The 15943-nt window shown below is 43.7% G+C and overlaps 2 protein-coding genes across 5 annotated transcripts; both read right to left on the reverse strand.

The window, feature by feature from the left end:
* Positions 1-5222: 5222 nt before the first annotated feature.
* LOC117860776 (wall-associated receptor kinase 3) lies at positions 5223-9223 on the reverse strand. 2 transcript variants are annotated; one of them, XM_034744151.2, is made up of 4 exons: positions 7764-8742; positions 7517-7645; positions 7111-7260; positions 5223-6931 (listed from the first exon to the last, which is right to left on the reverse strand). In XM_034744151.2, the coding sequence occupies exons 1-4, from the start codon at positions 8659-8661 to the stop codon at positions 5739-5741; spliced, it is 2370 nt and encodes a 789-aa protein (XP_034600042.1). In that variant the 5' UTR covers positions 8662-8742; the 3' UTR covers positions 5223-5738. The 2 variants fall into 2 exon arrangements, with proteins under 2 accessions (XP_034600042.1, XP_072150497.1); XM_072294396.1 differs by lacking the exon at positions 5223-6931 and having other exon boundaries at positions 7121-7260; positions 8194-9223.
* A 1750-nt stretch (positions 9224-10973) lies between these two features.
* LOC117860778 (wall-associated receptor kinase 2) lies at positions 10974-14320 on the reverse strand. 3 transcript variants are annotated; one of them, XM_034744154.2, is made up of 4 exons: positions 12918-14320; positions 12558-12707; positions 11504-12349; positions 11258-11432 (listed from the first exon to the last, which is right to left on the reverse strand). In XM_034744154.2, the coding sequence occupies exons 1-4, from the start codon at positions 13828-13830 to the stop codon at positions 11410-11412; spliced, it is 1932 nt and encodes a 643-aa protein (XP_034600045.1). In that variant the 5' UTR covers positions 13831-14320; the 3' UTR covers positions 11258-11409. The 3 variants fall into 3 exon arrangements, with proteins under 3 accessions (XP_034600044.1, XP_034600045.1, XP_034600046.1); XM_034744155.2 differs by lacking the exon at positions 11258-11432 and having other exon boundaries at positions 11581-11718; positions 11816-12349; positions 12918-14319; XM_034744153.2 differs by having other exon boundaries at positions 10974-12349; positions 12918-14316.
* Positions 14321-15943: the final 1623 nt, after the last annotated feature.

Here is a 15943-nt window from a genome sequence, read left to right on the forward strand (position 1 = left end):
ATACAATAATTACTAACTAAAATATATCACAATCGGATGAAGATAATAAGTATATATCTATATAAGTATTGCGTTCGAATATTTAACAAATGAGATGTAGCTCATCGTAATAGTTTTGTAGAATTGTGGTCTCATTTTTTTCATTGGAGATTCCGCATTAGCTCCCACGAGGCACGCTATAAAAAAAGACAAATACTAAAAATTCTCAAAAAAACCAAAAACATCAAACACCAATCCTGTAAACTCTAATAATCATAGTCATTGATCTATTATATTTTCTTTAAAATTTACCACCACTATCATTATGAAAATATTCAAAACAAACTCTAAACCTATATCTAATTACTGAGGTCGGCCATTATAAAAAATAATCTAAAGTACCTTATAATCTTCATCCAATTAACTCATACATATCATTATAAAAGCGTAATTTAAAATGTCATTCAAAAATTGTATCTAAGTTACGTATGTTGTTATTAAGTAAACGCCTAGATGTTAATCTAATTATCTTCATATGGATATAGAAATGTCCAAAAGTAAATTAATATATAACTTTAAATTACTTATTTATGTCATTGTTAATATAGAAATATTAAGTTAAAATATATACACATTATGAGTGTCACCATTTAGACCATTTATACATGTATGTGAGGAATTGATGAAAAATATTAATTTTTATGCTAAATACAATGTACGGAGGTGCGATACAATATGAAAAAAAGTGTGCATGTAGTCAAAAAGTTTATAGATAAATATAGGTACATATTTGTATGAGTATTATGTTAAAGTATTAAAAAATAAAAGTAGTAGGTAAACAATTTTAATTATTAGCTAGGAGTTTAATTTTTAAATAATTTTCAAATTTAATAACTTTTAAAAACATTAGCCCGTGCAGGAGCACGGGTTGATGGACTAGCAAACACAAACGATTCTCTGAACGCAACATCATAGAAAATCAAAAGTAAAATAGAAAAAGAAGAGGGGGACAAGCGCAAGTAACGAAAACCTTTGCCGATCCGTCGAGACACCGTCGGTGTCCAATCCGACGTCCCCCAACGTGTGACCTCCTCCATTGCCCCAACCCACTGTGCTATGCGCCGCCACTTGCGTTGCATCGCTTCCACGGCTCCGCCAATCCGCCGCCGCCTCCACAAACGACCAGCACCCTTCTCGTCTCAGCTGCACTCACTGCGTTCCGTGGCCGCGCCTCGCGTGAAGGGGCGATAGCTTCCATTTGACGCTTTTGGATGGAGGGGAAACTCGAATCCATCCGGCACGGAGGATGCTGAGCATTGACCAAAGCATCATCACCCCCCCCCCAACACGACCTGCTACCTCCACCGACGCGTGTCTCCGAGCCCTAGACAACGGAGTAGGAGGGGGCGTGGCAGGGAGATCCGGCGGTGAAGGAGGGGAGCCGGAAGCCCATTCTCTACGGGGAGATGACCGTCCCGTCGCCGGAGTAGAGTCGGAGAGAACAGGTAGCACCGCAGAAGGTAGACCATCTTGCAAATAACCTGGACCCAAGTTAGGGGGGTTTATGGAAAAAAGTTGATCGTGATTAATAATTACGATCCAATTTAGGGGTTATCTGAAAATATCTAGATCACGATCAATAGTTGTGATCCTGATGTCGTGCGCCGCATCTGATGCGGCCGGTCAAAGAGGGTGCGGCGATAGCCACGCACGGCGGCACTGATGCCGTGCGCGGCCATTAATGGAGGCGAGTTAGTTCTGCTGATTTGGGGATTTCGGAATTTCTGATCTTATCGATTCGATCTCCCCTCCTTCTAAATGCTGATGCACATTCAATTTTACTGATTTGAGTACTAATCGCACAGGTTTGGGCTTAATTGCACGAGCTGATGCACATTCAATTTTACTGATTTGAGTACTAATCGCACAGGTTTGGGCTTAATTGCACGAGTTTGGGTACTGACAGTGCGAGATTTGGGTATACTCGAGATTAACTAACCATAATCACTTAATTAAATATGAAATTAACCCTAATCCGGTACTGATTGGCACACTTGGGTACTGATTAACCACAGCTAGTATCTAATTGGCTAGATGCACATGAAATTCGTACTTAAAGCTCACGACATGGATCTGAATGCACACTGACAAGCACGAATTGATTTAATCGCACATCAACACCTAATCTGCAGGGCTAAAGGCACATTGAAATTGGCCTAAGCCGGATCGGGTGATGTTTAGGGTTCATGATTAGACTAACTTTGACTCTTGATACCAAATGTAGGAAATAACACATTTCTGATTGACGGATCTGGTAGCCTAATTACATGAACATCTAAGATAGTAATTAATCATGACTTAATCTGACTTACATGTAGCTTAGAAGATTCCTTTAAAGGACGCTGACGACCCCGTGCATAGGAAGCAGGCATGATGTCGATCCTGACGAGAAACACCATCACAGCATGACAGTGGCCCGTGGAGGTCTTCAAGTCCGTGCCCCGTGCAAAACTGATTAGGAGAAAAACTTACCTTCAAATTGTTTGGGGTGGAGTGCCCCTTCTTATATAGCACCGGCCGGTCCTTGCGACGAGACCCTTGGTCAGTTTGTCGCCCCAAACCAGGGCAACGTGGGATGGTAGTTAGGTAGTTAACCCCCTTAAGATTTGGTCCTTTGACTAAGCCAATATCAATTCCAACACACCCCTCCCCGCCGCCTGCTCTCGCCACTGTCCGCGGCCGCAGCCGCTTCGCCGCACGATGGCGCTAGGCTGAGAAGGAGCGCGGTTTGAGATGGACCCATGGAGGTTCCCCCGCGCGGCCGCGCAGAGCTGCAGGCCAAGCCGCGGCGGCAACGCGGTGATTGTGTATACGTGTTCAGGCCCCTGGCCGGGAAGGCAGCAAGCGCCTGACTCCGTGTCCATGAAGTAGCTCTGCTCGCTGCCGGTTTTGGGCATGACGACAGGAAACTACTCATCAGTCATCACAATGGTCAATTAATGACCATGGAAGAAGGGGATTGTGCTGGTGTGTCCTGTGCAAATGAATGAGGATGGCCTTCCTTAGTGAACACAGGGCAGCAGTACCCTGACATGTATAATGTCTTCCCTCCATGTTAATTTTCATTTTCTCCATAGAAGTATTCGATTTGGGATGTTGGGTGATAAAGTAACGGATGCTGCTGATTGTGTTCAGGTCTGCAATCTGCTCGAAGTCCTGAGATAAAGATGGGAAGGTGGCTTTGGATATTCGTCCAAGCAAGGTGCTTTTCTTTTCTCCATTTTAGATGATGCTCGTGCATCATTTGATTTTCCAAACTGTACAAGTACAATGATGCCTGCACAAACATTGAAACATGCCTGTACAGAACAATTATTATGCTGCATTATCTCAAGAATACAAAGACAAAACCAGTACTCTGCTTTGAACAGAAAGCAGAATAGGGATAACATATCAGGTTCAGTTAACATATTCTGTTTCTCAAAACAAAAAAGTTAACTGACTGTGCACAAGAATTATAGGCTTTACACATTACTAATGAACGGAAATATGCAGAACCAAAAGCCACACTATCGTATTTCATTAAAGATCTACATAATAATTTGGACGAGAATAAAGTAAGTGACGCTTCTTCATTGCCTTGCTGTGCGCAGAAACATCAGAAATGAGTATACGAAGTGTTGTTCAGGAATGTAAATAAGTCTTGTTCAGGAATGTAAATAAGTCACCGGGATAGGTTGCTGATAACAACATTTCCTCTTCCATTGTGATTGCCTGCTTGCTTCCTTGGAATCTCTATTAGTTGGCATGTAATGAGCTGTAGTTTGATCCCATCATTTCTCATTTGTGTTCCGTTACATGGAACCTGCCTCTTCTTAATTAGCAAGTTTCCAACGGTCATCTCGACTTTCCCTCATTGTAGGCCTGTCTTCTCCCTTCAGTTTTGTACACATGGCTGCTAGTGTTGCCAATTCATGGATTTTCTCCATCTTCCTCCATGACTTGAGGATCTATTATGGTAACCACTTTGCCTCCTGCGAGCAGCGAGACAAAATGTGAAACAAGGCTGTCATTGCCGACAAACATATGGCTTCTTTCAAGCAAGCAATTCTATGAGAAGAACACCAAAACTGAAGACATCGCTCTTTTCCGTTAGTTGGCCCGTGTAATAGTACATTGGATCCAAGTAACCCATCGTTCCTTGAACCGCTGTGGTCACTCCTGTTTGATCAATCTGGATATATCTAGAAGCTCCAAAGTTCATAGTCTATTTTTTTTAACATAGATTCCAATGTCCACTACCACCTTGCAAAATTTTAAATTAAAATTCAACTTATGTAGGGAAACAAGAAAGATAACTTACATTATAAGGTAAATTGGACCAAATAGCAGAGTTTAGGAGGTTATTCGGACTTTCAGTATCCTTGAGGGGAGTAAATCCTGCTGAAATTTCCTGATCAAACTAGTACCACAGACCACCTCACTCTGTGGGCCGGTGACTTTTGCATGGACTGATCCTGATTTGTGGCGAGTTTTCCAGTCATGCATTATACACTACCTTTGTATACACGCACTAACTTTTTCTTTGGAATACGCACGCATTGAACAAGGATGCTAGCTGTAGGAAGTATACTCTGCATGGGATGGAAGCGCTGCAACAGCGGCCAAATGCGAGAGCACCACAAAGTAAGCATAGGTCGGTTACAGAAACTTTTGTTTTTTCTTCCTCGGCTGGTAAGCAGTATGTGGCGCCAGCCTTGATGGCGCTATTGTCCTATACTACGATCCGGCTGGGGGAGGACTTTTGACTTTGTCGCACAACAGTACCAGGACTCCAGGAGCCTGTTCTTGACTTCTTGTCCAACGAGACACACCACCCTGACCATCCCAAGTGTGGTTCTCCCTGTCCTGTTCATTTTTCCATCAAATAGCAGCACTATGGACTAGATGATAGCACGGTGATAGTGGCAAAATTCTTAGGATTTAGGCAAAATTCTTAGGATCCCAATATGATCCATAATTCTACTAGGATTCTAGATCAATAATCCCTTATTTTTCTTATATCACCTGCCAATCCTGTATTTCACAGAGCCAACACAATGCAGAAAACTTAGTAAATCTTAATTTTATATAATCATAATTCCAGGTGTAGGATCAAGTAAAATCTTGTTTTCCTTGCAAAAAAGGTAGATGAGAGTCAATGAGTTTCTTTCAGATAGATGATAACCATTTTGATGGGAAGGTAAAAACACATTTAATAGTTCAATTGCATTGTCTTAAGCATACAGAGATACATCCACTAGTCTAAGGTTTCAACTCATTTATCCTTCTTACAATCGAGTACAAAAGGGGAGAACATTTCACGTTCAATTGGTACACAATAAGCATAGGAACTACTGGCTTTGTAGTGTTTATGCCTGGAATTATGCGAAATCAACAACACACTAAATCTGTATGGAAGCTTCATTATTTATGACTAAATGAATGCATATGCAGAAAGATTACATAACTAATTTCTAGGATGATGAAGGACAAGTAACCATGTATCCATGTGCTACCCACGCTTGGCAGTTAATTATCTGCTTGCCATGCATCATTGTTCAGGCCTGAACAAGAATATCCTAGTTATCTTTATGACAATAAGATTTCCAGTTTCATGGTGTATTGTCTGCTTGCTTCCTTAGTGACCCGTTCAATTGACATTTAATGCGCTTAGTAGAATACTAGAAATGAGTACAAGTTGTTAAGACCAACAAAGTTCATCGTGGAAAACTTGCTGACAACAATATTTCCTCTTCCATAGTGTATTGCCGGCTTGCTTCGTTATTAGCCCGGTAATGAGCCATAATCTCATCCTCATCAGTTCTCCTTGATGTTCTAATACTAATACATGCAACCTGCTTCTTCTTAACAAGCAAATTCTCGAGTGCCATCTCCACTTCCCTCATTGTAGGCCTGTCTTCTCCCTTCAATTTTGTACACATGGCTGCGAGTGTGGCTACTTCCTGGACTTCTTTATCATCCTCCTCCCTAAATACTTGAGGATCTACTATGTCAACTAATTTGTCTTCTGCGAGGAGCGAGACAAAATGTGAAACAAGACTTCCACCATCAACGGACTGGTAGTCATTTGGTTTCTTTCGAGTAAGTAGTTCTACAAGGACAACACCAAAACTAAAAACATCACTCTTGTCAGTTAGTCGGCCTGTGTAATAGTACATTGGATCCAAGTAACCAAACGTTCCCTGAACTGCTGTAACCACCCCTGTCTGGTCAATCGGAATATATCTAGAAGCTCCAAAATCTGATACCTTTGCAGTTAAAGCATCATTAAGAAGTATATTGGAGGATTTGACATCTCTGTGAAATATTGGCATTGAAGCGGAGGAATGTAGATAGGATAGTGCTTTGGAAACTTCCATTGCAATCCTCATTCGATCATTCCATGATAGTGATATCGGTCCTTCGACATGAAGATGATTATAAAGGGTTCCATTAGAAATAAACTCATAAACTAGCAACGGGACTTCTGTCTCAAGGCAACATCCCAAGAGCTTCACCACATTTCTATGGTTCACCTGAGAAAGTACCGCAACTTCATTTATGAATTCATTGATTTCTCTTTGAACTACTATCTTTGATTTCTTGATTGCCACAACTTGCAGATCTAGAATCCCTTTAAACACAACTCCATGTCCTCCACCACCAACTATACGAGCTCTATCAAAATTATCTGTGGCCTTCTCTAGATCCCTTAAGGTAATTATCATCCTATGACCAATGTCTGTGTTGCGTGATATTAACTGCTGTAATAGTAAACCATGATTTTCCTTGAAAAATTTATGTCTCATTTTCTTCACCTTCTGTAGTTTGATGTTACGAATTATGAAGGGACCACCAAGTGCTAGAAGCAAAAGACCTGTACCGCCTACTCCTAACCCAATGCTTAAACCTGAAAAAAAATAGGTAATGAAAGGACAATTCGTGACTTTCGAGCAAACAGAAATATTGGAGAGGACTTTTAATTTGTGAATGATGACAGCTAAGCTTGACCAACTTCAGATTGAATGTAATTTTGTGATGACACAAATCTTTAAAAAATGGTAATAACTGCACATACTGGGGTATTACCTACGAAGGATTTCTTGATTGTAATACATCCACCTTTTGTGGAAGGATCTCCGTAGGTTCCATCATGACACAGACAACGAAAACTTCCGGGAAAATTTTGGCAGATTCCAAAGCATGAGTGTGCTTCTGGACGCTCACACTCATCTATGTCTGCAAAAAGTACATGTAAAACAAACAAATCAAAAGTATGAACAATACACATTCTGTTGAAATGAAATCACGCCATTCACTATGCAATGGTACTACAGTGCTGGCGTTTGTTCAGGAAGCAAAAAAATATATATAAATGAAATTAGACAGATTTAATTCCAAAGCTAAATCTATAGTGCATATATAGCATAGCTTTACTTGACCTGCTACTTACCAGTAAGCTGTAAAAAACAATTTGATTATATATGTTGCCTACCTCTGCATCCATTCGGAATGGAAGCATTGCCCGTATAACCAGTAGGGCACTGGCACATGAAACTTCCTGGTGTATTCTTGCAATCGCCATAGCAAACATAAATGTCTGGAGATTTGCATTCATTGATATCTAAACAAAGACAAGGATATCAGTTAGAGTTCTAAGAAAAGGAAATTAGTTAGAGTTATGAAGGTGTTTTCATGTTCGTGAAGAGAGATAAAAAAAAGTTATGTGACTATTACTGCACCTTGGCATCCATCTGGAACATAAGGATTGCCTTGATAACCATCAGAGCATTGACAACCATACCCACTATGGGAGGTTTGGCACCTGCTATGGTTACTGCGACACTCAGGAACGGACGTATTTGTTGGACACGTCGAGTTTTTAGCAATTATCCAGTCTAGCGTGGCCGGGAGGGCTTTAGGACTGTGGTCTGGACTAAAAACCATGTCGGGCGTGTAATCAAGACTACGGTCGACAATGTATATAGACTGGGTAAAGGGTAATCCGCCTTTAAGCCTGTTGATCTCAATGTTGTAGAAAGAGTAACTCAGAACGATGCTAGCCTGACAGCAGTTTATGCCGCTGTCGCCGGTGCAGTTACTTGCCACAGTACCAATAGTAAAGCCAGGATTGGGCTCCGACAACGGGCAGAAAGCAGTGCAAGAACTGACCAAGTTGTTGTCGTCTCCTCCCAGGATGGTGACCTGCGTGTTGCATCCGAGCACTAGGAGCCTGTTTATGGTCTCCGACAGGAAGTAGGGCCCGCTCCTTGGGAGGCCGCTCCCCCATGTCCCGTTCTTGGTGCGGCCGCCATCATTGAAGGGTAGAATCATGCCGGTGCTGTTGATCCGCACCGTGTTGTGCTGGACGGAGATCTCGAGCACTTGCACGGTGCCGTCGCCGAGGAACAGCTGGGGCGAGCCCTGCCCGCCCGCGCCGGACCTGCAGGTGAGATTGAAGCCGGCGTGGTAGCAGCCGGGCTCCACGCCGAACGGGTATGGGATGGTGATGTTGCCGCAGCTCCTGGTGCAGCTGCTGCCCGGGCCGGTGGCTGCCGCGGCGGCGAACGGCGGCAGCAGCAGCGTGGCAATTGCAGCAGCTAATGCTACAACTCCCACACTACTTCCTACCTTCTCCATGTGTGCGGCGTGGCGTGTATGCAAGGAGACACTGGCACACTTTTTGGGCTCCGGCACACTACTTTTATACCCAATGAGATTGGCACAATAGAGTCTTCTTTCACTGGCCAAGAGGTCTTCGGCTCTTCCCTAACATTAAGATGTAGGTCCCTGATGGTGAGTGGTGACTTTTCTTTTCTTGGAAATGGTCGCCAGGAGCTCTGCGGAACATGAGAAGATACACGGCGGTGACTTGACTTTATGCTGAATTTGTGTGGTGAGAAGTACTTTAGGTCAAATCATGTTTACTATTTGAAACACAGAGGGATGATATTTTTTGAAAATCAGAGGGATGATATTGACAGCTCCTTTGGGAAATCCTTCGATCGAGCACTCACGCGCTACACCGCCCGGAAATGTCCAACGCGCGTGCTGCTCTGCTCGGCTGCGGGCACAAACATCACCCCCGCAGGCGCACACGGCACGGCAGGCCTACGCGCTTGAATTTCTGGGCGGAAGAATTTTTGGATTGGCACCAACTTGAGAGTCTGTCGCATAGTCTAAGCAAGATTCGTCTGAATTTTCTGCGTGGAGGAATACGTACTCACAAAACTATTAGCTGGCTAGCTACTGGCCAACCATCAGATGACCCTGAATTTTATTTTGTGCAATGAATTTCCCAGTTCTTTTTTTTTCTTGAGAATAAGTAGGAGAGCTGCGTATCTTTGTATTAAGAAGAAGGAATTTCCCAGTTCATTTTCACTAGATTTTTTTTAGCAACAGTCGGATACACTTAGCATCTCTCTAAGGCAGATTATATTGTTTTGTAAGGGAAGCAATGCCTGGCAGAGGTTCCATCCAGATGAATATGGCTGATCGACGACAACATCACCCCCCATCGCAAGGGCCTTCTGATGTTGACGTTGAGCATGAGACTACAGCCTAGTCAAGAATTAGGTAATGCTTCTTATTATTTTAGTTGGACCTGTACATTGCATCAAACTTTTAGCTGCATTTTGCTGACTAAAAATTGTAAATTATTTTAAATGCAGCAAATTTGGGGACCTCAAAGAGAGCCAGATGGAACCATCAAATGAAGTTGTTCCTAATCAATCTTTTAAAAGAACATGATGTGCCAGGTTTAAATTCAAAATGGAGCTCATGAATTCAAGCTAAAGATACATCCCATTCTGAATGGATCTCTCCATCACTTCAACAGTTCCATCACAATATGGGTGGGTTGTATGAATGGTTGCAGGTGAAGTTGAAGCCTTGGTGGGAGCAGATGAGCTTGATGCTGAAGAGGTAAATTAATTCCCTGTTTCTGATCCAATGTGATGCTGATGCTATGCTAAATTATCACGATCAGGTGTAGTTCAAGATTCAGGCCAGTCAAATGCATCGTATCAAGAGAATGGCACACCTGCTCCTGCAACAAATGACAGTTCAAGATTGCCAAACGGTGGTAATTCCGATGGCCAATTTCCTAATGAGTTGATTCCATCCTGCGTCGCTATGATGGTCATGATAAAGGTAAGCCATCCAAGCTCTGCGTGTTGTTCAGACTTCAGACTTGGCATTTCCAGCACTCCCACTATGACTTATGGTCTAACGCCGCAGTCCGTACCATTCGCCAGAACTGCACGGAGAAGCAGTGTCACCCTGCTGAAGTCGCGCACATCCTCGATTCATCGCTGTCGGGCTTGCAGCCGTGCAGCTCCCAGAACATCCCGATCTTCAGGGAGATCGAGATGTGTATGGGGATGATCAAGAACCAGATGCTGGCGTTGATACCCACTGCAAGTGGCTAGCTCCACGCCTGCTGCGGGCATCCTAGGAAGCGAAAACCCGGACAACTGTATGTGGCGTGTATTATTTATTTATTTTCCTTTCTTTTCTTTTTTTGGCTGTGGTACAAGGTGTATGTTATTTGTACATTTATACATTAAAGTGCTGAAAAATATGTGCGCACTCTCGCAAGCGCATGTGGTTACCCCAAGTTTGCTGCCTTGTTGATCGTCATGGGTTTTTTTTGTAGGTAATTATTCAAAAATTACCAGCGTGACAAACTGATAACTACTGGGGTCGAATCCTTCAGTCCGTGCATAGCTTTAGACGCGGTTATTATCATGCCATGATTCGGTCCTAGTGCTGAAGGTATTTTCAGGTCCAAAACCACAAACTTACCAGCGACCTGATGGGGATGGTGATTTGACTCGGACTTATGTTACTTCATCTCCCACGAATGATTTTCCATTTCTCTACCTCGGTTCTCAACAACTCATGTCCAATCCGCTTTTTTTGTGGGGGAAAGGAACATATATGGAATCGACTTGACCAAAACAAACACGGCTATGGAACCATTTACTGATTTACATACAAAAACAAAACTTCCTTTCCCCCACAAAAAAAGGAGGAAAGAAGAACACATGGTTCTTTTTTCAGGTAAAAAGAATGGATATATGTTCTTTCACTAAACAGTTCACGAGGATATAGCAAAAACATCACCGGGCATACCTTGCTGACAGCAAGATTTCCTCCTCCATGCTGTACTGTCTACTTGCTTCATTGGCAACCCCCCGAGCTGGCAAGTAACGAGTTGCGATTTCGTCCCCATCACATCTCTCTGATGAAATCAGGGTATTTCGTGGAGAAGGCTTCTTCTTAACTCGCAAGTTTTCAAGTGCCATCTCCACTTCTCGCATTGTGGGCCGGCCTTCCCCATCCAGTTTAGTGCACCTTGCTGCTAGTGCCGCTACTTCTTGGACTTCACCATCTCCCTCTTCCATGACCTGTGGATCTACTATGTCAATCAAATCACCTTCTGTGAGTAGTGAGATAAAATGTGAAACAAGACTGTCACCGCTGTCGGAGTTGTATAAGGACGGTTTCTTTCTAGTGAGCAATTCGACAAGAAGAACACCAAAGCTGAAAACATCACTCTTGTCTGTCAGCCGGCCGGTATAATAGTACATGGGATCTAAATAACCAAATGTTCCCTGAACAGCTGTAGTCACTCCTGTCTCATTGATTGGAACATACCTTGAAGCTCCAAAATCCGACACTTTAGCTGTTAAACTATCATCAAGAAGTATGTTAGAAGACTTAATGTCTCTGTGGAATATTGGCATTGTACTAGCTGAATGTAGATAGGCTAGCGCTCTAGCAATTTCACCTGCAATCCTTAGTCGATCATCCCATGGTAGTGATATTGGACCTTCAACATGAAGATGGTGAGAAAGTGTTCCATTTGAAATGAACTCGTATACTAATAATGGAACTTCTGTCTCAAGGCAGCACCCCAGGAGCTTCACCACATTTCTATGGTTGATTTGAGAAAGAATTGCAACCTCATTTATGAATTGGTCAATTTCTCGTTGTACCACTATCTTTGATTTCTTGATGGCCACTACATGAAGGTCTAATATTCCTTTGTACACAACACCATGTCCTCCACCACCAACCTCACGAGATTTGTCAAAACTGTTTGTGGCTTTCTCCAGATCTGCTAAGGTAATAATCATCCTTTCACCAATATCTGCATTCCGTGATATTAACTGCTGCAGTAGCAAACCATGATTTTGATTGAAAAATCTTTCTTTTGCTTTTTGAGCCTTCCGTAGCTTGATCTTACGTAGTATAAAGGGGCCAACGAAAGCAAGAGCCAATAAAATTGAGCCACAACTGATTAGCAGGCTTATGGTTAAACCTGAAAAAAATTGAAAAATAGTGTTACATATCAGTATATCACACCCATCACTCTTACTTTACAGCACGAAGAGGATTAAATACTGTTGAAGAATGCATTATGTAACAATTTCTCATTTATAAGTAGCACTTGAAAATTAGTCCAATTGAAATTCCCATATATGAAGTTAGTGTACACAAAATCAGGTAATCCATGATGTGGTTGTCACCTTGAGAGGAATTCTTGATCTTGATGCATCCCCCTTCTGTGAAGGGATTCCCATAGGTTCCATGAGGGCACTGACAATGAAACGTTCCAGGCATATTTATGCAGGTTCCATAGCATGAGTGGAGCTCCCAACGTGCACACTCATCGATATCTAAACAAACAAACATACAAGATCATGAATTAAACTACTAGATTGGTAAACCTGTTTTGTCTCAGAAAAGAATTAGTAAACTATTAAAACCTACAGAAGACTTAGATATAACTAAGCAAGTATTAAACTGCCATCACATCAATCTGATATCATTTAAACTTTGTACTGCAAGTGTAAGGAAATGAATCTAGATTGCTTTAACATGCATACCTTTGCACCCGTCTTGTATGTATGGGTTTCCTTGGTAGCCAGCAGAACAGCGACAACGGTAGCCATTGTAAACATAGCTTGTATAGTTTTGACAATAGCTGTTTCTGCTGCGGCATGCAGATGCGGTAGGTGAATCTTTGCATGTTGAGTTGCTGATCACCCAGTCCAGAAGGGCTGGGAGAGTATCAAGAGTTTCAAAAATCAGGCGTGTAGTGTTGTAGGATCCCTCCTCAGCTATGTACACTGAAGACTCTGCATCAAACTCAGAAATATTATTGGGGGGTTGGACTTGGACCTGGATGCTGTACGAACTGTAGCCTTTTGGTATGGATGCACTGCAACAGCCAATTCCGGAGCACTCATTGCGCAATGGGTACTGAAAAGATTGGTTTTTCCCAGGGGCTGGTGGACAGTAAGTGGCGCAGGCATTGACAGTGCTGTTGTCCTCTCCAAGGAGGAGGACTTGGACATTGTTGCATGACAGCACCAGGAACCTGTTCTTGTCTGGTGAGACGAAGAATGGACCACCCTTTCTGAGGCCACTCCATGTGTGATACCTCCCTGACTTGTTCATCTTGCCATCAATGGAAGCGCTAGGACTTGATGGCACGATGCTGCTGCTGTTGATGCGCACTGTGCCACTGGGAATCGAAATCTCGAGCACTTCCACCGTGGAATCACCAAGGAACAACTTGGGCGGGTTATGTGAGTGATCGCAACTGAGGTTGAAGCCAACATGGTAGCAGCCAGGCTCAATTCCAAAAGGGTAGGAGATGCTGATATTGCCACAGCTGGTGCTGCAGTTAGCTGTCGCTTGTGCCGCTGCAGCTGCACGCAATAGCTGCAACAACACTGCTGCAACTACAGCGACCTTGAATACAACTCTCACTCTCCTATTTGATAACTTCTTCATACATCCAACTACTGAGAGATCTTAACAAAGTAATTGTTATGAACTGGTGATCATGGATTTCTTCTAACCTCCATTCTTCCAGCTATCAAATGGTATTTATTTCTTTGCCCAGCATACACTACCCACCGCAGGGAACTTACATGGAATTGGGGAAGCATCCACATGGCTACACGGCATTTGGTGTTCTGTCCTCTGCCAACCAACCACCCCCCCGGAGTGGAAGACGGGCTATGTCTCATCTTCTACCACCTAACCCCCTGATTAGAACAGCACAATATTTTTCCAACGGATAGGACAGAACTTTTGTATTTAAAAGGTGAGGGCAAATTATAATAACACAGCAGACAGATATTCAAATGGGTAGCATTTGCAGGACTTCCAAGGCGTGATGTGTGCAGTTGTGCACTATAGATTTATTATTCAGCTTATGCTCTACTTTTCAGCACGTTGCAGCTTTTAGTCCACAAAGTGAGCACGAGAGTGCGACTAGGAATTGAGGTGCATTTCTGGCAGATTGCAATTTGGGTCCTCCCAATTCAGGTCTAGTCAAATCTCAATAATTCCATGTTTAAAGCTAAATGCTTTGTTCCATTTGCAAGAACAGCAGCGATGAGAGACGACGCTTGCTCAGTGCTCAGGCTATTGTTACAGAAAAAATGCCAAACCGCGAAAAAGAGAGCTGCAGACAGAATAATCCGATCCGACCAAGCGTCTCCGCCTCTCCCCCACACGCGGCACGGGACCTTCCACGACACGGCTCTCCAAGGCATCGAAGATGGAGTGGGCGAGAGGGAGCCGAAATCCAATCGCTGCGGCGACGCAGCTGACAGGCCGTCGTCGTCACCGGAGCAAAGCCGCGGAGTATGGATAGCAGACGGGGGGCAATTTTACAAATAACCAGGACACATATTGGGATTTTAATGCTAAAATTTGGATCGCGATTAATATATTGCCGGTGGTTATAAAATGCTAGGATGGTTCTTAAATATTCAAGACACTTGTCCAGAAGAGTTTTTATGGACTAAGTGGCTATAATGTATCTTGTTTGAGTCCATAACTCTTTCATTTGTAGTCTAAGGGAGTGGATACCCTTGTGCCCCGGTACGATGCCCTCGATACCGAACTCACTGGAGTACGATCCTAGAGGCAGTGAGGTCTAACCCTTTCCCGAGTTCGCGGCTAACGTGGCGTCTCCCAAGTGCTTCTCGTATGGAGGGTGGGCGCGTCGACCTCCGTATCGAGAGCTGCGCGTTTCTTTTTCCCTCTCCGGGACGCGTAAAGTTAAGGTCTTTATTCCCGAGGCTCCACGATAGGAGGGAGAGGCCTAGTGCTCTGCCTCTACCTTTCCTCCCCAAGGTGTGGAGCTTCCGAGTGAGTTCGGGAGACTCCGGAATGCTCCAGGGATCTTCCTACACCCATGGCTCCTCGACCTCGCGGTCCGCGGCCCCCGCAAAGAATGGGGAAGAAGGGGATTGTTCTCCCCGTAGGGAAGAAAGAAGGCTTCCGTAACTCCGGAAGTGTCTCGGCCGAGACAGTCCTTCCGGCTCACGATCCCGGGCCGATTCCTCAACATATATAAATGCCAATACAAAATAGGGGTTTTATGTAAATATACGGGGGTTATGAAACAAATCGTCGTTCGCCGACTCAGCCGTTCGCCGCCGCCAACCCCCGACCGCGAGGAACTCGCCGCGGTGCTCAGAGCGCACCCACTCCCTGCCCGGATTCGCCGCTTTGCATCGCCTCCGCAAGCCCGCTTCCTTCTCCGCGCTCGATCGACAACCCTAAACTCCACCCTGACGTCCTGCCTCTGCGTGCTAACTCATCATTGCGTCTGGCCTCAAATCGGCATCTACAGCTCGGCGTTCTTGCGCCTCGAAACCGGAAGCCGCCAGCACTGCACATTGCGAAAAGAAGAGCTCCGAAATGCGGTCGAGGTTTGGTGAATCTTTCTTCTAAATTTCGAGTTCACCTGCCCAGTTTTAGTTTCAACTCATAATTTCCAGTTGCAGTTGAATGTTAGAATAACAAACCTTGAATCCCAATTGAAAAGTCTCAGATTGCATGTCTCAACTTTTCAAATTTCAGTAAGAAACTGCGAATGCTACCTCTG

This window comes from Setaria viridis, chromosome 6 (genome assembly GCF_005286985.2).
Source record: "Setaria viridis chromosome 6, Setaria_viridis_v4.0, whole genome shotgun sequence".
Classification (NCBI taxonomy): domain Eukaryota; kingdom Viridiplantae; phylum Streptophyta; class Magnoliopsida; order Poales; family Poaceae; genus Setaria; species Setaria viridis.